The 24,021-nt window shown below is 37.8% G+C and overlaps 1 protein-coding gene across 1 annotated transcript in view; it reads left to right on the plus strand.

Annotated features, from left to right (window-relative positions):
* Window positions 1-584: 584 nt before the first annotated feature.
* Window positions 585-24,021, plus strand: part of wdr18 (WD repeat domain 18) — a 105,589-nt gene continuing 82,152 nt past the window's right edge. The window contains exons 1-4 of the mRNA XM_051676272.1: window positions 585-815; window positions 1,314-1,424; window positions 1,584-1,717; window positions 17,883-18,024. Coding sequence (XP_051532232.1) covers window positions 606-815; window positions 1,314-1,424; window positions 1,584-1,717; window positions 17,883-18,024 — 597 coding nt within the window. The 5' untranslated portion in view covers window positions 585-605. The remainder of the gene's footprint in view (window positions 816-1,313; window positions 1,425-1,583; window positions 1,718-17,882; window positions 18,025-24,021) is intronic.

The raw sequence follows: 24,021 nt of genomic DNA on the forward strand, positions 1-24,021 counted from the left end.
GTATTGTACTTAATCAGTTGAACAAGTGATTACATGTTTGAAAAACATGGGGTCGCTGTCCTTTTCTGCATATCGCTACCCCCTTCGGGAAAAGTCCCGGTTCGCCCCGTGGCCAGTACGCCCCTGACTAATGCTGTTAACTAATGTTAACAAATGGAACATCATTGTACTGAAATTTGTTAGTTATGCTTGACAACATATGACTAACATTACAAAATAAAGGAACACCTCCAGTCACCTCCAGTGTGTGGTGTAATTTTATAACATAGATCTTAAAGGGACTCAAAAAAAAAAAAAAAAAAAAAAAAAAAACCTCCAACATCTGTTAAATAACACATTCACCACAAATGAATCCATGTTAGTGAGAGAATGTATTACTAAACACTTAACTGTATAAAAAATAACAAATAAAAAATAAAAAATAAAGAGAGAGAGAGAGAGAGAGAGAGAGAGAGAGAGAGAGAGAGAGAGAGAGAGAGAGAGAGAGAATTGTAGGAATTTCCCCAAAACAACAATACCCAGAAATCCGCACTGCACTCGGAAATGACGTTGCACAGACCCGCCTCGCTTCGCCTTCCAAAATAATCGCGCTTTGTGTGTCCAACATGTCGGCGCCCATGGAGGTGGTTCTATCTGCGGATTCAGCTGGGCAACTGTGGAACTGTGCTGTTTTCGACCCTCATTTGGGGACAAATCTTTTGTCCTATCGAGGGGGTAATACTTCCTCCAGGGCTTTAACTGTCCTGAACGGGGAATACATATTAGGAGCTCAACTCGGCAAGAACTTCATAAACGTGTGGGAGATCCAGAGAAAGGTGTGTAGACACTGCTGCATCTACGAAAAACATTGAAGTTACACCCAATATATGAATCCTAAATAGCTTGACTGTTCAATCCAACACTGTCTTCGTTTGTGGAACATGTATTAGTTTTAAAAGGAGCACTGTGTGTTAATGGGTAGTTAACATGACATGTCTAGGAGTGACAGAAGAGTCCTGCAGTGTGGGTTGCTATACGTAATTTAAAACTTTTTAAATAACATTTTTCAAATTGTATTATGATTATAATGCATGCAGATTATGTGGTTTTATATTAACTGAGAAACTACATAGAATATTTGTTCTTTAAAAAATTAAATTTCTCACACACTTCTGTTCATTGCAATCACTGGTTAGCAACAACATTTCTCATCACAAAAACATTGATGAACCTTTGATTGATGTGAAGAAGATTAATTGTACGATGTCCTGTGTATTGTGCTGAGTGTGTTCCGGTCTTCAGTTATTTGTTAATTTTCTGCGTTTACCTTTCAGGACCAACTACAGCAGAAGATTGTGTGTCCTGGGGTTGTTACCTGTCTGTGTGCCTCTCCTAATGGTCTTTATGTACTGGCAGGCATTGCTGAAGCTGTATATCTGTGGGAGGTGAGGAGATGTGTTTTGGTCAAGGAGTTTTGCTTTGTTAATTTGTACCACTTGTTTTATGACTTTTATGAAATGTAATATTCATAAAATAAACATGTGCAGTGAGAATGGTGCTTACTGTTGTTTTTATGGGTCTTGTTCTCTGTAACTTTCCAATAGGTGTCAACGGGAAATTTGCTAGCCATTTTACGTCGTCATTATCAGGACGTGAGCTGCATCCGTTTCACTGATGACAGCAGTCATTTTGTGTCAGGAGGGAAAGACAATTTGGCTCTCATATGGAATCTGTACAGGTGCGTTAAAAGCCACTCAAATCTTTTCTCTTTCAAGCTTTCATTGTTTCCAACATTAAATGTGGTTACGAGTAGAATAAAAGCTGTGTGCTCGCTAGCGACATCTGTGGTTAAAACCTAAAATTGCAAGCAACTTGCGGAGGAACATTTTACGTGAGTTGTGATTTGGCATCGCTCTTCTGCCAGATGAACCTCATGGTTTGAGGTTACCTGGACATCGCTTGTGATCGTGACTCGGAGATCTTTACCAGCAGCGCCGGAGTCATAACGTGCTATTTTCATGTTGATATTATGTTTTACTTACTTTGATGATGATAAACAACACTCTTAATTACATATTTAAATATGATGATTCAAGTGTTTTATCCACTAGACAATACACATGAATGTTTTTATTGTACTACACATCAATTTAAGAGGTGAAACTTGTGAAATGGCTCATATGGGTTTAATTGAAGACACTACATTTTTGTATTAAAATCTACAACCTTAGTGGACAATGCAAGTGAAATGTTACAGTAGATCTATGCACTGCAAACAATAATACTGTAATATAAAAGCACAAAATGATCATTCAATAATGATGGGGATTAAATATACTTATTAAACATGATAATAATATGCAGAAATATGCAATATAACAATAACAGTAATAAACAGTTTCTTTAATTGTTTTTTTTGGAAGTGAAGTCATAATAGAGAGGTGGTTACATGCTAAAAAAATGATTTACTGTGTTATGAAATCTGTACACACTGTGAACAACTTGAGAGGAGCATACATGCATGGGGATCTACCTTGTACCTATAGTGGCTTTTATATGTAATTTTAAATTGTTCTGCTAAAAGGGCAATGGAAAGTGACAATAACTTGTGCATTTCTGTGATTGAGGTAAAAGAAATAAGAAAACAGCGGCATGCACACTTGGAGACATGCACACAGTGCTCGATGACTATGAAAATGTATATATATATTTTTGGGTGATTTATTAATTTATTTCATTTCTTAAAAAAGTTAATAGTTTTCATCTTATACACAGTATACTTCTATTCAAGTATTTCACAGTTTTGAACAAGTAGAAAAGCGAATAAATCCAATGAATAAATAAATACATTTTAATAGTTTTAATTTCTCTTCTCTTTATAATACACCAGCCATTGAAACGACATCATAAATTTTGTTAAAGACTCAGTTTTAAAGGTGACATTGTTAAATTGCCGCTCCTCTTCTCATAATTGGTGCTTGCCAGGAGTGTATTGCTAGTAGAACTCTATCTGAACCTCTGGAATATTGAGAGATGAGACTGGAATATTAATACGACAGAATGAATGTAACATAAAGCAGACGCTTTCAGTCCAGTAATTGTCAGAGAATGAATTTGCATTGCTATTATTTCACATTTTGAAATTTCTTTGTGTTATTCAGTGCTATTTGATGTCATGTCATTGTCTTTAGTGACATCATCAAACATACAGAGCTGATATAATACAGTGTTGTTGCATACTGTGGTGCCGTATCTTCCCTATCACGGTAGTTCACCATAATTATTTTCCAGGTGATCAGCGAACATTTTGACTGTACATAGACCTGTGACTTTCAGTGACATTTTAGCTTTTCCTTGTTCTCTTTGACATAGGGCTGGGCAATATGGCAAAAAAATAAAATCTCGATTTTTCTTTCAAACTTAAGGGCGATTTACGACTTTTGATTCGATTTTCCTACATTTAAAGGTATTTTTCAAAAAAGTAACTCCAACATGATTCAAATAACATGCTCCTTATTAGAATGCAAGGCAACCTGGTTAGAAAAATCTAAGTTTTGTATGTGTAACAGAAATGCACAAAAATAGTGCAACACACAGAATGTTGTCAACAGAGTAAATGTAAAATAAATTCAAATCTAATTTATTTAAAATAACACTGATGTTCAGAAATAATAGTATAAAATAAGAAAACTCCAAAATACCTCAGCCAATTTAGGTATTATTTTATTATCTAAGTCAAGTCCGTCTAGAAATCAATATCAAATCAAATCACTTTTGTTGTCACACAGCCATATACACAAGTGTATACACCATTGCACTAGATATAAAAAAATATCTAGAAATAGTCATGTTTGTCTAGAAAGTATTTTTAGTATATCAGTCAATTTGTATGTATAACCATAAACACCTGCAGATAGAGTCCAGATATCAGAAAAATTTCAGTTTATTTGAAAACGCAAGAAGCAAAAAGCTCAGTTTAAAATAATGACGTCAGTCAGTGCTGTGAGCACGTGGCGCCCTCTAGTGGTACATGCTGAGCAAAGCAGCAAAATGAAATTTTTTGATTTATGAAGTTCCCATAACTGTCATGGATGTTCTAACACTTTATTATAAACACATACATTTCTGTTGACATCTCAGACAGTGTAGCTTAGTGCTTCATGACTTACACAAATTACACAGAACATAGATATTGTTTGATTTAGCCGGTGTAAACATGCATGAAGGACAAAGTCTACCTACAGTCACACTGTACAATCGTACTGGAAATATTACCGGCTTTTACATCGGTCTCCGTGTTGTTAACCTATGTTACGTTGTAGCGTGCAGCCATGCATTTTCCACACATGTTCAGCTTATCAGATTGAGGGCTGCATCAAGCCAAGTGCTGTGAACATTTGTTTTTCTCTTCTATATTCAGCCATTGGTGGATTGACAGTGTATCTAACTACAGCACTGCTAATATTTTATGCAAAACCTGGATTCCATGATAAAAATAATTGTCAAAAATGTAAATTCTAATAAAAATAAAAAAATCACCCAGTTCTACTTTGACATCTATCATACAAGTAGAATAGAATAACATTATTGCACTATTAGGATCTTTGGCATTGTGACTGTGATGAGGAGGAGGGCGTGGCTGGGCTGTGATGATGCACGGCCGGCGCTGAATCAGCTGATCAGCGGGAGAGCGAGATAAAGGGGAGCCGCAGGCACCAGTTCGAAAGAGAGATGCACACAGCCGTGCTGCATGTGTGTCTGTTCATTTATGTTTTATGCTTTTTTAAGTTCATTTATATCATTATATTTTACGTTGACTGTTCAGCCGGTTCCTGCCGCCTCCTTGCCCGTCCTTATACTGTAAACGGTGACATTATTTTTTTTCACAGTTAAGCACCCCCTCCCCAATCAGATCTCATCATATGTCCAGATGTTTTACTCTAGGTTGTGTTTGTAATTGTCATTACTCTCAATGGTGTTTCGCGTACATTATCATTACATTAATAATACAGTAATGAAAATCATCCTGTGCAGATTCCAGACACGATTATAATTTTTATTAAAGCTGAAGTGTATAATTTCTGCGCCACTAACGTCACCAAACGGAATTGCGAAAATTAGCACTCTGTTGAAACCGATTCCAGAAAACTCCCCCTCTCTTCCATTAGTTGTACAAAAGGTTTTCCCGCCCCAATGAACACCATTGGTCAAGCCAACGTTGCTTACTTGGGCTAGACAGGATTCTCAAACAAACAGAAAAATGCTTTGATAGAGCCACAGTGTTACGCTTGTATAGTTGACTCTTTGTTTATACTTGACAGTGTTACAATGCATAATCTTAAAAATACACCCTAAAAAAGCTTAGTTTATATTTATTTTCTTTTAACATTGTGTAAAATATGACATTGACATGCTCTTGTTATCTGCACACCTAAACCGAAAAATCCTCAGTGTCACTGTGCAGTTTCATCTCAGGGCCAGTAGATGGCTCCATGAGTGTTTTCAATGGATGCCCGCAGGTACAGATGGTGAAATAAATCCAGCTAAACAAGCATACAGCTCACTTTGTTTCAAGATGTCTTTGAGAGCAGCTCAACCTGTAATAAAGATATAAAACATGTGAAAACTGACTTTCAAATGCCTGAAAACAGTAGCTCTCATTCCTGTAACCTCAGGCGATTTTATTTTCACTGCTCTCAGATAGGTTGGGGTAATTCAGCATCTAAGCTGCTCTTGAGTTCAGTCAGTCAGTTTCTATTGTGCTGTGCTGTTATTGTTATTGATCCAAAATTAACATGCTTTGAAGCTCTAGAGTTGAGACTGATGAAGAAAGACATTCACCTCACATCTCCCTGAGCATGATCAATTATAACAGATACCCAAACTTCAAGATGCATACACAAGTCACTGTTGCAGTTTGAGCTTTCGTGCTGAGCTTTACTGATGTAGCTGCTGGTTTTGAGATGAAGGTTGAAGGAGAAGACCAGCATTGAGAGACACGCAGGAATCTTAAATGAAAGTGCTATATGCACATCATGTTTGTTTGATGGCATTAGCTAAGGTAAACCAGGCCCACAGGCTGCAATATATGAAAGGAGGCAAGAGAGCCCGACGCAGCCATCAAACTGGAATGAATAATTCAGCATCTGTCTCTCAGAGTTTTGAAGGGAGATGACTCGCATCTATTATTCTGTATCTGTATCGTTTGGCAGAATAACCTCTCAGCCATCACTATAATCAACATTCTCTGACCCTCACACTGAGCTGTGAGGTCTTGACTTTAAAATTCACACACAAGCATATTAGTTCACTGCATTCTGTGGATATTTCAATACCTATTCTGATGCTACCTGGACAGCATTTTGGAGCATCATAGGTGTGTTTAAATGCACGTTTGATGCACAAAAATGCATAGAATGTTCGATTAGAATGTTTGAGCGTATCTTATAAACGATAATCAAGTTCAAGTATGTTTATTGTCATGTGCGCAGGGTAACAAGTTACACCTGTATGATGAAATTCTTACTATGTGTGTGCACCCGATGTTCAGCATTATTATATAATAGAAAAAAAGATATATAGTGGATTAGACATGAAATGGCAAATTTGTAACCGATATTCACACTTCTACAAATCGGGTCTATACCATCAAGTGCCGAGATTTGGTGGGTTTCTAATGAAAAGCACCCAGCAATGGCATAACACCACTGCGCATTCAGACACAACTCACAGGAAAATTGGTGACAAGAAGTCGAAAGTTTTGTCTTCTGAAATCGGTCTATGCTTTCTGAATGTCCATTGTGAGCATGTGAAACAGAACTGAGAGCAAAATGGCGTTCTTTCACTTACAACTTTAAATGCATGTGATTTGAAAGGCACAGCATGCCCGATTTTTGGCAACATTTGAGTAGTAATTTCATTCATGTACTCCTAACCCAAACCCTAGACCTACACCTAACAGTACAGAGACCAAAACACGTTATTTCACTTACTTCTTTGAATGGATATGATGTGAAAGGCACAGCACATCCAATTTTCGGCAACATTTGAGTAGAAATTAAATTTTATTTACTCCTAACCCAAACCCTAAACCTAACCATAACAGTACAGGGACGAAAACAGTGTTATTTCACTTGTAGAATCTACCTAGCTGGAGATCAAAATAGATGTCAAAGGCACCGTGTGTGTAATTTCCAGTGCCGCATGGTGACGCCTATTTGGAATTCGGCACATTGGCTCTGACTAGGTGGAAAAACGTTTGGAATTCACATGACAAATTCTATTGTGATCATAATTGTGTGTTCAACAGGAATAAATGGTTTTCACAGATGGAAAGGAACTTGTTTTGGGGTACATAAGTCTAAGACGGCATGCCCGCGGACCTCCCACAATCTTTGCTCTCTTTGCCATATTAGGTCTGGCTATGCAAGACTGGGGGTGCATTGACTGTCACATGTCTTAGTACCCCAGTAGCCCTACCCCCTCACCCCCTTGCTTTCTCTGCCAGGGCATAGTGAACCACTCCAGACCCGTGACAGGGTCCTCATTAGGACCATGCTTTGTTGTTTGGTGAGTGCGTTCACATTTATATTTTGCAGCACAGGTCCAGGCAGTTATTGATTCCTTGAGCCCATGTTTGCACCGGTTTATTCGTGTAAAGCTGTAAACATCGCCCCTGTACTGCACTCAGGTTTATGCTGTAAGTTGAGTCTTTTCCGCTGTTGCTTGATGTGACCTTGCTGCTGAGAGAACGATGCTAAGTGCAGCGCAGCATGAAGAATGAAGCGCTGTGGAATCTAAAGTGTGAGAGAGGGACACATTCTCACTGGCAGATGCAGGAAAGAGCAGGAGGGCTTAAACTGATTGCAGTGGTCACGCCTGCCAAAGAGCTGCTCAAAGTTTTTATGTCAACCCAAAGACTCTCTCAAGAAAGAGTTAGATTTTAAAGATGTAGCAGGTGAAAGCCAAGAAATAGAGTCATTTACAGTCAGTTGAAACAAAGTTGGTTATCTGGCATTTTTATGTTTTCATTTTGATATTTATATAGATAGAAAATAGAGATGCACTGATATATAAATTTTGACCTATAACAATAATTATTTATATGGACAACTGATATAGTGACCGATATTATAAATGATATATTTTATTCTGTGGTTTAAAAAAAAAAAAAAAAAATCAACCATAGACATTGAGCGGGATCCGTCTACTTCAGATTCTGATGGCTTCATAAAATGTAACTTTTGGCCCACCTCAAATATTTGGTTACATTCAGAGTTTAAAATGAAGCTCCAATCTAGAATTTTACAAGCTTAAAATCTTGCACATTTTAATGTACAATAGAAAAAAATGGACAAAAGTTAAAGGGATAGTTCACCCAAAAATGAAAATTCTCTCATTATTTACTCACCCTCATGATATACCAGGAGTGTATGACTTTCTTCACCAGAACAAATTTGAAGAAAAATAGAAAAATATCTTGGCTCAGTAGGTCCTTAAAATGCAAGTGAATGGAGATTTCTCTCTCAAAGCTCCATAAATCACAGACAGTCAGGATAAACACCATCCATACGACACCAGCTGTTAAATTAATGTCTTCTGACACGATCACTTTTTTTGTGATAAATATTTATCTTTTAGTACTTTTTTTACTCTAAATAATGCTTCCGGTCAGGAGCTTCCAGTCAGGAGCGGTACGTAATCACATTGGCATTTGAAACACACAAGAACTGATGCATGTGCATCACAGCTGGAAGAGCAGTGCTATTTAAGTGAGGAGGAGGAACACTGTACAGTAGCTTTGTTGGTTTTGGTTTAGATCTGTATTTTTCTGTTTCTTTACTCACAATGGTGCGTTTGTGTGCTTATCCTGGATGTCTCAACCGAGAGAAGAATGTGAGATTTCGTCGGTATCGTGGCAACACAAATACTACACACGAGAGACCGCTTGGACTCCAACTTCTCGTGAAGCTTACCCTCATGTTGGATTATAGTTAAAAATTTATTAAAATTTTTTTCTTTTTTGCACCAAAAGTGATTGTATCACTTTAGAAGACATTAATTTAACCGCTGGTGTTGTATCGATGATGTTTATGATGACTATCTGTGATATTTGGAGCTTCAAGAGAGAAATCTCCATTCACTTGCATTTTAAGGACCTACTGAGCAAAAATATTTTTCTATTTTTCTTGAAATGTGTTCTGCTGAAGAAAGAAAGTACATCCCAGTCACCTGGGATATCATGAGGGTGTGTAAATAATGCGAGAATTTTAATTAATACATTTTTGGGTGAACTATCCCTTTAAGAATGGTTGCACAATTAATCGAAAAAAAAATTATCGAGATTACAATTACAGCTGCTGCAGTTAACTAATTGCAGAAAGTGTCAGATACAGCGCTCTAGGTTTATTCCAGTTACGTCAAAATGTTATATTTTCCATTTTTTTTTTTTTTTGTCAGTTGTATGCAAGAATGCAATTACAAATCAGATGCATTTAAATGTGTATTGTAGTATTGTGTAACCATAGTATTGTATTATTGTTGCATTGCTCAATTTCTGTGTATAATTTATTCAAAGTTTTAATCACACTTTTATTTTTCATGCAAATAAATTAATTCAGGAACACAGTTCTCAGCTTGTTTTGTAGCCTACATAAACAATATGGCATGCAGTTGCACCACATAAAATAAGCATTGTAATGTAAATTCTATTATTTGAAATAATCACAAATATCAAGGGAAATATATATATATTTTTTTGATTTTCTCCCCTTTTCTCCCCAATTTTTGGAATGCCCAATTCCCACTACTTACTAGGTTCCCGTGGTGACGCGGTTACTCACCTCAATCCGGGTGGCGAAGGACAAGTCTCAGTTGCCTCCGCTTCTGAGACCGTCAATCCGCAAATTTTATCACGTGGCTTACTGTGCATGACACTGCGGAGACTCGCAGCATGTGGAGACTCATGCTACTCTCCGCGATCCACGCACATCTTACCACGCGCCCCGTTGAGAGCGAGAACCACACATTATAGTGACCTGAGGAGGTTACCCCATGTGACTCTACCCTCCCTTGTTGCTTAGGAGACCTGGCTGGAGTCACTCAGAACACCCTGGATTCGAACTCGCGACTCCAGGGGTGGTAGTCAGCGTCAATACTCGCTGAGCTGCCCAGGCCCCCCAATAATCAACAATTTTGATTTGTCATAATCATGCAGCCCTAAAAAGTGCTTTTGTAAATCTGGTAAATAAAAAAGGTTACTAAAAAGAGTTGATTAGGGAAAAAAAAAAAAAAATCCAAAATTGCCCAAATCAGACTGATAATGTAAAAAGCCACAAATATTGGCTGACACAGATATATTGTACCTCCCGAATATTTATTGATTGGTGTAATTGGGATTTAAAGGTGGAATATGAGAGATGATAGACAGGGCAGTATATCAACAAAGCAAATTATTGTGTTATTAATATAAAGTGAAACATAAGAATAATTCTTTTCTCTCTTGCAGAGTACCGTAAAGAGTAAAAGTGTTGTGTTTTTCCCCAAATGTTGCTTATGTCATATTGTTTCCACTTATCTGTTAGTCACTCTGTGTCTTGGACCTCTGTGATGTCTCATGAATTCATGAATGCACAAACAGCGGAATCTCTAGTTTAATGAACTATGAACTGAGGGAGACGTTGCTCGCGCAAGAATATAACTTAATAAATTCAGATAATATTTTTTACTGATCAGGAATATGCTGCATTTGCGTGTGAGAGTGTGGCTGTGTATCACAGATGTTTTAGACGGGTCTGCCCCTGAGCTCACCCAGAGGTGCTGCGTCATGCATTGGAGCTGAGAATGTGGCTCGGTTCTGGCTCATCTCGCTTTATCTATCCCGGTGTTTCCATCTGGGTCTCTCTCTACGCTCTGTCTCTTTCTCATTCTGTTTTTCCCTTTTTTTTTATTTTTTTTTTTTTTGTTTTTTGTTTTTTTGTAACTGATCCTTTGGCCATGCATATTGACTTCATAAATAAATTAAATTGAGTTGTTATTTTTAATTAACTCTTCAGGCAGAGATTATGTGATGCGATTGAAGGCATTCATAAGTTATTGAGGTGCAAAACAAGTAATTTATAATGGTGGTTCTCAACTGGTTTTGTTTCAGGACACAGATTTTACATTGGACATCAAGTGGCAATCCAAAACTGTACCAAAATGATCTGCCATGCGAAATATACTTAAATTCAAACACTGAATAATATTTCTGTGATCTGCTCAGGCCCAACAATATGCAAAATTATCATGACATCGACTGAACTGAAAAATTGACAATTTTGTAAATACATAAAAAAACAGCATGAGTGTGATTAACCAGCCTAAAGCTGGCGCCACACTAGCAGACTCCAAACAACTCTATTTTGGCCGAGGGTGTCACACATGCAGTTTTGCTGAAATTTCACTCTCTTCAGTCGGACATATGGCACTCTTGCCGATACAAAATGGTGGAGGGGTGACAAAACATACCAACCCACCGCAACTCTCTTTCTCGGATTCCGTCACGTGGAGCTTGCCGAAAAAACAACATGAGTACCGCTTGAGCATAATTGCAATAGAGTGATTTAGGGCGTTTTCAGACCTGTAGCTAGCTTGATTTGTTCCGAAACAGGGACTAAAATAGTTAGTGTTGCCTCATTTAGAAAATTTTGCTTGTACATCGATATACCAGTTAAAATGATATACTTGTAAAAATGTGTCAACGGGTACAAATATTCAAGTGTTGTTCATGTCATTGTTATGCAAAACATCACCGCATAGTGTAGAATGCATGCATCAAAAGTTGCACTGCAAATAAACACACGAATGAGTACGATTTATAAATGTTCCATTTATTTCTGGCATTATGTCGCTGATGCCATCCTACCTATGTCTGTTCTGCCTCTGTCCACAAGAGAGAAGTGATCGTTAGGGCTGTCACGATTATGAAATTTGACTGACAATTAATTGTCTGTTTTATGGCTATGACAATTAATTGTCTCCAAGTTCTTTCACGGTTAATTGTCATATAAATTGTCATACTTTTTTTTCTGCATGTGTGCTTCATACACCTTAAGAAGTCATTTTTGCACATTTAGCTTGAAATAAACAAATCAAATAATAAAATAGGGATATATGATTTACTTTTAAGGCTTTAAAAACTTATGAATAACATGGAAAATTATGTTTTAAATATAAAAATATTTCTAATTACTTAGTTCACCCAAAAATGATAATTCTCTTATTTACACACCCTCATGCCATCCCAGATGTATATGACTTTCTGTCTGTTTGTTTGCTGTACACAAACAAAGATTTTTAGAAGAATATTTAATCTGTGTAGGTCCATACAATACAAGTGAATGATGATCAGACCTTTGTAGCTCCAAAAATCACAAAGGAAACAGAGAAGTAATCCACAAGACTCCAGTGGTTAAATCTATATGGTCAGAAGCAATATAATTGGTGTGGATGAGAAACAGATACAAATTTAAGTGATTTGTTGCTCTAAATCTTCACTTTAACATCTGAAAGTCACATGCAGTGCCTGTTTAATTTCTCTTTCACATCTGAAAGTGAAAGTGGAGATTGAGTAAAAAAGGATTTAAATATTGATCTGTTTCTCACCCACACCAATTATATCGCTTTTGAAGATATGGATTTAAACACTGAAGTTATATGGATTCCTTTTATGTTTCCTTTATGTGACTTTAGCTACAAAGGTCTGATCACCATCCACTTGCATTGTATGGACCTACAGATCTGAGATATTTTTCTGGAAATCTTTGTTTGTGTTCTGCTAAAGAAAGAAAGTCATACACATCATGGATGGCATGAGGGTGTGTAAATGATAAGATAATTTTCATTTTTGGGTGAACTAACCATTTAAAATATGTCTCTTTTTGGTCAACTTTAGTTTTGGTCAATTTTATTCATATTTTCCATAATATACTTTTTATTAATATATATATATACACACACTATATTGCCAAAAGTATTCGCTCATCTGCCTTTAGACGCATATGAACTTAAGTGACATCCCATTCTTAATCCATAGGGTTTAATATGACGTCGGCCCACCCTTTGCAGCTATTACAGCTTCAACTCTTCTGGGAAGGCTTTCCACAAGGTTTAGGAGTGTGTTTATGGGAATTTTTGACCATTCTTCCAGAAGCGCATTTGTGAGGTCAGACACTGATGTTGGACGAGAAGGCCTGGCTCGCAGTCTTCGCTCTAATTCATCCCAAAGGTGCTCTATCGGGTTGAGGTCAGGACTCTGTGCAGGCCAGTCAAGTTCTTCCACACCAAACTCGCTCATCCATGTCTTTATGGACCTTGCTTTGTGCACTGGTGCGCAGTCATGTTGGAACAGGAAGGGGCCATCCCCAAACTGTTCCCACAAAGTTGGGAGCATGGAATTGTCCAAAATCTCTTGGTATGCTGAAGCATTCAGAGTTCCTTTCACTGGAACTAAGGGGCCAAGCCCAGCTCCTGAAAAACAACCCCACACCATAATCCCCCGTCCACCAAACTTCACAGTTGGCACAATGCAGTCAGACAAGTACCGTTCTCCTGGCAACCGCCAAACCCAGACTCGTCCATCAGATTGCCAGATGGAGAAGCGTGATTTGTCACTCCAGAGAACGCGTCTCCACTGCTCTAGAGTCCAGTGGTGGCGTGCTTTACACCACTGCATCCGACACTTTGCATTGCACTTGGTGATGTATGGCTTGGATGCAGCTGCTCGGCCATGGAAACCCATTCCATGAAGCTCTCTACGCACTGTTCTTGAGCTAATCTGAAGGCCACATGAACTTTGGAGGTCTGTAGCGATTGACTCTGCAGAAAGTTGGCGACCTCTGCGCACTATGCGCTCTGTCATTTTACGTGGCCTACCACTTCGTGGCTGAGTTGCTGTCGTTCCCTGTCGCTTCCACTTTGTTATAATACCACTGACAGTTGACTGTGGAATATTTAGTAGCGAGGAAATTTCACGACTGGACTTGTTGCACAGGTGGCATCCTATCACAATACCACACTGGAATTCACTGAGCTCCTGAGAGCGGCCCATTCTTTCACAAATGTTTGTAGAAGCAGTCTGCATGCCTAGGTGCTTCATTTTATACACCTGTGGCCATGGAAGTGATTGGAACACCTGAATTCAATTATTTGGATGGGTGAGCGAATACTTTTGGCAATATAGTGTATGTGTATGTGTGTGTGTGTGTGTATATATATATATATATATATATATATATATATATATATATATATTTATATATTTATATTTATATACACTGACAGCCAAAAGTTTGGAAAATTTTTGCTCTTATGCTCATTGCTCTTTATTCACCAAAGTGGCATTCAGCTGATCACAATGTATAGTCAGGACATTAATAACGTGAAAAATTACTATTACAATTTGAAAAAAAATGTTCAGAACTTCTTAAACTACTTCAAAGAGTTCTCATCAAAAAATCCTCCATGTGCAGCAATGACAGCTTTGCAGACACTTGGCATTCTAGCTGTCAGTTTGTCCAGATACTCAGGTGACATTTCACCCCACGCTTCCTGTAGCACTTGCCATAGATGTGGCTGTCTTCTCTTTGTGAGTTTTCTCTTTACTGTTGTACATAAAACTGGTGTTGAGCGGGTAGAATTCAATGAAGCTGCCAGCCGAGGACATGTGAGGCGTCTATTTCTCAAACTAGAGACTCTGATGTACTTATCCTCTTGTTTAGTTGTACATCTGGCCTTCCACATCTCTTTCTGTCCTTGTTAGAGCCAGTTGTCCTTTGACTTTGAAGACTGTAGTGTACACCTTTGTATGAAATCTTCAGTTTTTTGGCCATTTCAAGCATTGTATAGCCTTCATTCCGCAAAAAAATGATTGACTGATGAGTTTCTAGAGAAAGCTGTTTCTTTTTTTGCCATTTTTGACCTAATATTGACCTTAAGACATGCCAGTCTATTGCATACTGTGGCAACTCAAAAACAAACACAAAGACAATGTTAAGCTTCACTTAACAAACCAAATAGCTTTCAACTGTGTTTGATATAATGGCAAGTGATTTTCTAGTACCAAATTAGCAATTTAGCATGATTCCTCAAGGATAGGATGTTGGAGTGATGGCTGCTGGAAATGGGGCCTGTCTAGATTTGATCAAAAATGAGTGTTTTCAAATAGTGATGGTGCAATTTTTTACATCAGTAATGTCCTGACTATACTTTGTGATCAGTTGAATGCCACTTTGGTGAATTAAAGTACCGATTTCCTTCTGAAACAGCAAAATCTGTACATTATTCCAAACTTTTGGCCACCAGTGTATATTTATGTATATTTTATTATAAACATAAAATATTTCTGTCCTAATTTCTCCACTTTCACACGTTATTTTAATGCTCTGATTAAATCCATGAGCCCTTATTTGTCATGAAGCAAAACCTTGAGATTTTGTTTCATCATTTCATCACTCCACAGAAATAGAGAAAGTGTGCATCTCCTCCTCTGTGTCACTGAGTGTCATTAACACTGTGTGTATGAACCAGGAATATTTGCCATTACATGATAGTTTAAAGTGAAACCACAGTGCTTTGCGTTCACCATCACAGTTTATACTTGTTCATTTATATATTCGCATTAGTTTGGCGTGAACCTCTGCTGACAGCATGAGCATCAAGTCTTGTTTATACTTTTGCCTGGCACCGCATCGTGCCGGACCGCAGACTGCACGTGCACCTCCTTAAATTCTAGAGGCGTTGTATTAATCTGTGAAACGACGGGGCAGCCCAGAGAAATTATCATCTGAATCAGCAGAAAGTAGTAGTGAGAAGTAGTAGTTTGCCAGTCAGACACAACTACTTAAAACCTTTACAAGAATCTTTGTAATAAAAGCATCAAACTTCAGTCTGGTTTTGTTTTTATTTGATATTAAGGCACCGGACAAATACTTGTATCATGCCTTAAAAATGCTAATAGAATATTTATTGACCATACTCCTATAAATTAATACATGCATATAGATATGCTACAGTATTAAACATTTTGACACAAACTATTCAAAACAATTTAAATTTAAAGAGCAATGCTACAGTCTCTGCGAAATTCATTGTGTAGAAGGCACCTCTACTATATTTTATTCTTATAAAATGTACATTGAAATGCTTAGATTCAAGTTTACATTCACATAAACTCCTATAGAAATGCTAACATGCAGTGTAGTGACTGAGCAGTAAATTTGCATGAATATTTTAATGTACGATAGTAAAATGGACAAAAGTTAAAGGGATAGTTCACCCAAAAATGAAAATTCTCTCATTATTTACTCACCCTCATGATATCCCAGGACACATTTGAAGAAAAATAGAAAAATATCTTGGCTCAGTAGGTCCTTAAAATGCAAGTGAATGGAGATTTCTCTGTTGAAGCTCCAAAAATCACGGACAGTCAGCATAAACGCCGTCCATACATGAAACATTAGCAAAACAAATGTGTGTAAATGCATGCTTATGTAAATTGTGCCATTTAAATAAATGCTACAATTTACATAATACTTGTTTTACTAATGATTTGCACACAATTTCGTTCTGCTCATAATTTTCATTAACCTGTGTTATTTTTTTATGCCCTCAATGTGGCACTAAAATGTGATTGGAATTAGAATGCCCAATAATCGCATAACTGTGATCAGACAGTTATTTAATAATCGCGACAGGCCTAGCGATCGTTCTAAAATTACCTCAGAAATTAATCAATAACTCGCATTTTAAATGTACAACTATATCAAATATATTCACCAAAAGGCTATATCTGCGTTTTGATGATCAATTACAGTGACGAGCTGACCTAAAGATTGCCTCTCTACAGATCCATCAGGTATGTGCATGGTTTTTATTGGGAAATTGTTTGTCTCACCGCTCCAGAGTTTGTTTGCAACCAGACTGACTGATTGTTTTGCGTGGATCCGAGTGCGATTTTTCACGTTCATTTATGCCTATACGAACCGAACCAAGACAGGACAAGTGTGTGATCCATGGAGTAGCATACCTTGTAAAAGTGCGTGATTGTGTATTTATCTCCACAAGGCTTGCCATAGAATGGGTATGTCCATATGCAGCTTTCATTGAGTAAAGAAATTACGTTCAAGTAAAAACAGATTGTTGTGGCTTCGCTTTCTGATGTCATTTTAGTGTCGGAATAAAGGCAGGAAAAAACACTTGGTGACAGATTCACTATGGATTAAAAGCAGCGTTTGTGATGATATGCAGCTGAGTGCGATTACAGATGAAAACGTTCAGATCAGGTGGACGTCAGTTCCTTGGTAAAAAAAGAAGCTCATTGGTTACTTGACAAGAACACAAGACACCGCCTTAATAACATAAAGTTATTTTTCAAGCAAGCCGGATTTGTTTTTTTCAGTTTTGAAACCATTATCTCGGCAGAGAATCCCGATGGTCAAGTGATTAATTGCTGCTGAAAGACGCTAATGCACACTATTATATGTAAATTAAGCTCACACCTGAAAATCACTGGAAAAATCGGCTAGTGTGGCATGGGCTTAACACATAACAGCAAACAATGGGCTAAATATCATAGCCATTATTACAAGTTACAGGTGAATTTGTGCCAAAGTACTGTAGAGATTGATTGGGCCCAACACTTATTTATTTTGTTATCCTAACTATGCATTATTGTTGTTATATGGTTAGTTACATTTTATTATTTGCATTTAGCAATTTTTCTTTTTCTATTCTGAACAGACCTGTGACCCATTTTTGGGTTGTGACCCACCAGTCGAGAACCATTGCTATACAGTATAGGCTTTATAAGAGTGTTGATGAGAGATTGCTTATTTAGATCTGTTGGTGCCCCGGCTGTGTTTCAGTGTTGTTCAACTGGAATCGTCCCGCACGGCAGAACCTCGTCATATCTTGAACCGGCACTCTCTCCCCATCACCGACATCCACTGCGGCCTGATGGGACCACAGGCTCGTGTTGCATCAGCATCCCTGGACCAGACCGTGAAGGTGGGTTTTTCTGTCCACAGTATCTCCTAACTAGTGTTCAGCCAGTATGGCCGATACTGATATCTAGAAAGCAGGGTTGTTGATGGCCGACATGCAGATACTGTACATAGGGAAGACAGGGGCTAGTTGTAACCCAGGGAAGATATTACAAGGGATATATTTTAGTAATGATACAATTTAGTCAAAGGTCCAATTTCACAAATGTGTGTTGTCTCTAACAGAGAATTTGTGTGTTGGTTTCAAACACCTAGTTTAAAACCCTCTTAAATTAAAATATATTTTTGTGAATTCTACCCTCCGAAGTAAATTTTCACAATAATAATTTTTGTAAAAGCTCTTTGGTAAACAAACAAACATAATCAAACTACACAGGCATACATTAAGGCAAGGGACAATTATATTATGAAGGCAGATTTTTACCAAAAGGTTTAAATGTGTTCTTAGAACAAATTTATTTTTAATGAAAGTCAGGCATGTTGACATTTTTATTGGCAAGTTGTCACATGTGTTTTTAATGTCATAAATGTAAACAATGTTGTGATATTTTTATATGTTACCATTTCCATTTTTGTTGTTTCATTAATTTTTGTGCTTCAGTTGTTTTGGTCTAATTGTTTTAAGCTTTTAACACCTACACACTTCTTCCATGCTGTCTGCTGCCATCCATTTTATTAATTAAATTGTTTTATCTTGTGTAGAAAACTAATTTAATATGCTGATGTCTTTATCACTTCAGTTCTTTTCCTGAGAAATCACTTGAAAAGCATAAATATTTATGAAGTCATATTTTTCTGATGTACACACCTAAAGCTTTCTCGCTTGTAATCCAGTTTGAAGCTTATTTAACTTGCTAAAGTCTCATAATGGCATCAAGAAATCAGGTCATGAGACGGTACTTTGCTTGAGACGATGTGCCTTCTTCCTTGTTTTTGTGGGGGAAGAGTCTCTTAAGTTAATGTTTACAGCAATGAGACCTTGAATTGTCATTCAAAGGAAGTTTTCATCCCATTTGGGCTTGTTCTTTGTTGATGTAAACTTTTCGTAGACCTGGTTAGGCATTTATAAGCGTCCTGTCTTCCAGCTAAAAACTTAAACAGGATAATTTTGTTTTAAATACACAATAATGCTTCCTCCAGTTCCAAACTTAGTGAAATTTGATTTTCCCTCTAATAAATGTAACCTAGGGTCAGTACGTGTCTCGCAAAGATCTAAGATGCATAACCTTTAGGTAGCAGCATCTGTACTACTGTTCAGAGCTCAGGGCTGCTTCTCCAGGATGCCTCCAGGCAATATGCTTGATTTGATTGAGAAGACTATGTGAAGATCAATATTGGAGAGAATTATGTCCCTGAGGCAAGGCTGGAGCCTACTGTGATGGACTGTATGCTTTTTATTTATTTATTTTATCCCCTTTTCTCCCAATTTGGAATGCCCAACTGCCACTACTTAGTAGGTCCTCGTGGTGGCGGAGGACAAGTCTCAGTTGCCTCCGCTTCTGAGACAGTCAGTCTGCACATCTTATCATGTGGCTTACTGTGCATGACACCGCGGAGACTCAAAAAATGTGGAGGCTAATGCTACTCTCCACGATCCACGCACAATATACCACGTGCCCCATTGAGAGCGAGAACCACTAATTGCGACCACGAGGAGGTTACCCCATGTGACTCTACCCTCCCTAGCAACCGGGCCAATTTGGTTGCTTAGGAGACCTGGCTGGAGTCACTCAGCACACCCTGGATTCGAACACGTGACTTCAGGGGTGGTAGTCAGCGTCAATACTCGCTGAGCTACCCAGACCCCTGATGATGGACTGTATGCTTGAGCACATGCTGTACCACCTGATCTAAACCTCTGTCAACTTGCATTATAAACAGAGCAGTTAGGAAAAGGGATTCATACAATACATTATTAGACACGTGTAGTGGTTCACATCTGAAAAGTGTAACCATCCCAACCTCATCCAAACCCTGCTTATTAAAGATCATGTTTTCATTCCATTTGAGCTTGGATTTGGTTGAGGAGAGTCCCCCTGCCTAGAAAAGTGCTATTTAAACTTAAGGAATTATTCATTATTATTATTATTATTATTATTATTATTATTATTATTATTTAAAAAGTTAGACAACTAGAAGTAAGCCATTCATAGGTTGATTACCCCGAAAAGTGTTAAAGGAATGTTCCGGGTTCAATACAAGTTAAACTCAATCGTCAGCATTTGTGGTTAAATGTTGATTACCAAAAAATGTATTTAGACTCATCCCGCCTTTTCTTGAAGAAAAACACACAAAAAAAACCACATTAATCATACTGTTAAATCTCATGTATTAATTGAGCTGTAAAGTAGTTTAAATTGTCATTTTTACAGTCGTTTTAGGATTTAAGTTTGTTGACATTACATTGTCATGGCAATGAAGATGTAAAATTGGCTATAACTTAAAAAAAAACACATAAAAGGTTAATAAGTGATTTTGTCACACAAAGTATTTGCTTCACTGTAACCCGTATTTTTGCTTTTTTTTTTTTTTTTTTTTTTTTTTTAAGAAAAGGAGGGACGAGTCTAAATTAATGGTAATCAATATTATGCTACAAATACTGATACTAATACTAATTGAACTTGTATTGAACCTGGAACATTCCATAACACTGTGGCTCTATGGTGCTTTCAGATGTTGCTCTGTTTGTTTGAGAATCTCAACATAGCAAAATAGGATCACCTAATGGTGGGGGTATCTCTTTTCCGACCAGTGGAAGACGGGGGAATCTTATTTTTGCAATTCCGGTTTCTTTCGCTAGTGGTCAATTGATTGGTCTGCACGATAAATCAATACACCACTATTTTCTTGCCTTTTTTTTTTTAAGAAGAATACCTTTATGGATGATAGCACATTCCTGCAGCTTGAAAGTTTACTTTAAAACCTAATTCTGTTTAGATCAATCTCCAAGATGAGTAAAACCACTCCAAACCACAAGAATCAGCAAATATCAAAAGTGGCAGCTGCAATATCCCTCCAAGGTCATCCAGAGATCGTCCTTTGGCTCGCTTTGAATCCTCTCTTAGATACGGTTATGATGGTTGAATCTTAGTGATAAATAATTTCTAGTCTTTTATATTGATACACTGTGAAGAAGTTGAGAAGTTTGATCTAGTAATTTTAGATTGTATGTTTATTGTTTACATGTATGAAACACTTCAGCTCTTTGCACTGATCTCTATAGTACTTGCAATGTCTAACTGTATAAAAGGTGTGATTCTCATACACATTACACTACATTATGCCTGTTGTCATTGACATTGCTTTGACAGGATTACGGCAAGTAATCAAGTTTTTATAAAGAAGCCATGGGCATGACTGATCTTGGGGTGCTGTGGATATGTCATGAACCACAGGCTGTTTGCTCTGTTTAAGCTGGAGGTGTGCCAGGGGCACGGAAGGCACACAGGCATTCAATGTCACACTGAGTGCACTCTCTCATTATCCAGAAGCCCCATGGGGCTTTTGCAAGACCATTTGCTGTCATGGCAGAACTTTAGTGAGGAGAAATGAGAGGAGGTGGTGGTGAGAGCCAGCTGTGATTGACTGCAGTAATATTAAAGGGGTGTCAAGCTTATAATAATTATAATTATAATTTTATTTATTTATTTATCACACATTATACATTTGCACATATACAGTGAAATTCTTTTTTTTCACATATCCCAGCTAGGCTGGGGTCAGAGTGCAGGGTCAGCCATGATACAGCATCCCTGGAGCAGATAGTGTCAAGGGCCTTGCTCAAGGGCCCAACAGTGGCATCTTGGCGGTGCTGGGGCTTGAACCCCCGACCTTCTGATCAGTAACCCAGAGCCTTAACCGCTGAGCTAAAATATACTGGGCCACGTCTCCTACCAAAATCCCTTTAAATTGTGATATTTCATATCATGAATAAAATCTAACAACTGTGAAGTTATAAATTGTGCTTCTTCAGCATGGTTCAAGTTAAAAAATTATAATTTTTTGTAAGGCTGGTCGAGCTATTGCAGATGTGCTTTCTAGAGTAAACAAACCGGCATGGTGATGGGCTCTTTTAACTGTAAAGTTGGACTTCTTTTCCTTTATCATGCCTTACAGTTTCCTTAACTGTAAGGCATGACTACATCCACCATATTGAGCGTTATGACTTTTCATTTTTATACAACAGTCCTCTTTCCTTATAATTTCTCTACCACCACACCAACACAGCAGCAGATTGTACAAATTTACGGAAATGCTCCAAGTTTGTTTTAGGGATGAATGCCCAGACAAGATGTGCTTGTGGCTCTCATATAATCAGCCACGCCTCATGCTACTGAAAGCCATTTGAATGCAGTAGCTGCTGTCAGGGCCACAGAGCTGATTTATATCAGAATCAATCAGGCCACACACAAGCAGCCAGTGATTAAATTTGTTTGTGGTGTCCGTGGGAATCCTGCCTGCGCTGTTAAATTGCGCTAAGGCTGTGACTCATCCTGCTCTTAGATGTTCTGAATGATGATCTTGTCATGGACTTCCCCCGTAGATATTGTCGTGGCTGGTTTAAGGCAGATCCTTATCAAAACTAAGATGATTGTTCTGCCACAGGCCTCCAATCAACTGCAAAAGATAGTTGGGGGTTAATCCAAGATAGTATATTGATGTATTTGTCAGCTGTTTTTAGAGTTATTCTAGTCAACTGGATGTGTACACATCCAAAAATCAGTGTACTAATCCAAATATTTATTAATAATAAAACACAAAAAAAAAACAATTCGCCAAGTAGCATAGTTCATTAGCCTAACTGTAGGCTGTTAACAGTTGCTAAGCAACTGTTTCATGATGACATACATCAGTCACTATGTCTGTGTGTTACTGCATGACATTAAAGCGCAACAAAGTCAGAAAAGACAAAGAAAGTGCAAAAACAAAAAACGATGCAATATTTCTCCCAGATGCAGCTGAAATTTAAGCACAAAAGCAACATTGAGTAGATTTGTCCATCATTTTAGTGGATTACCTGTTTTAACATGAGCTGCTGATATTCGTGCTTCTCATAAGTGTCCGTGCATGTTAATTTCTGACACACTGAAGATCTGTGAAGTGTATATATTCTCCAAGTGACAAATTCATCAATGACTGGGCCGTGGCTGGACTCATTGTCGTGTAGCTGACTCACAATGACTGTATCATCTGCAAATTTCAATATGGTCCTATTATCATGCTTACTTTGGCACATGTTTGTGTACAGAATGAAAAGTAAGGGTGAGAGAACACAGCCCTGGGGTGAGCCAGTAGAAAACATGATGAATCTGATAAAATTCCGTTTACTTTCACTCTGTGTTCTGTTTGTCAGAAAAATCCAATATCCAACCCACCAGATTGTGACTCAACTCAAAATGCTCTGTCAGCCTCATGGCTAAAATGTGGCATTGGATGGTGTTAAAGGCTGAGGAAAGGTCAATAAATAACAATCTAGCATGTGTTTTATTCCCCTCTATATGTTTAAACAAAAGGTTAAATAGAGTGAATGTAGCATCCTCAACTCCTGTGTGTGCCCTATAGGCAAATTGCATAGGGTTGAGTGCATGCTCGGTTTCCCTGGCAAGCTCTGTCTTCACAAGCTTTTCAAAGCTTTTCATTACAAGAGAAGTGAGGGCAACTGGCCTGAAGTCATTAAAAGCTTTAAGACTACTGCCTTTAGGAACCGGGGTAATGACAGCCTGCTTCCACAGGTTAGGTACATGTTGTAGGTTTAGAGACATATTAAAAGTATCATAGAAGATAGAACTTAATTGCCTTGCACATGATTTCAGTAATTTGCCACTGATATTGTCGGGACCAGGGCTCTTATTTATCTTTAGAGAAAGGAAGGACTTTTCAACTTCTCTCTGCTCCAGGACGAAGTGGTGGTTATCTTTAAGTTTACATCTAAGTCCCTCGACTTCACCCCTAAAGTCAAACTGATCAAATCTCAGGTAGAATTTATTAAGAGCGTTGGCAA

Source organism: Myxocyprinus asiaticus, chromosome 37 (assembly GCF_019703515.2).
Source record: "Myxocyprinus asiaticus isolate MX2 ecotype Aquarium Trade chromosome 37, UBuf_Myxa_2, whole genome shotgun sequence".
Classification (NCBI taxonomy): Eukaryota; Metazoa; Chordata; class Actinopteri; order Cypriniformes; family Catostomidae; genus Myxocyprinus; species Myxocyprinus asiaticus.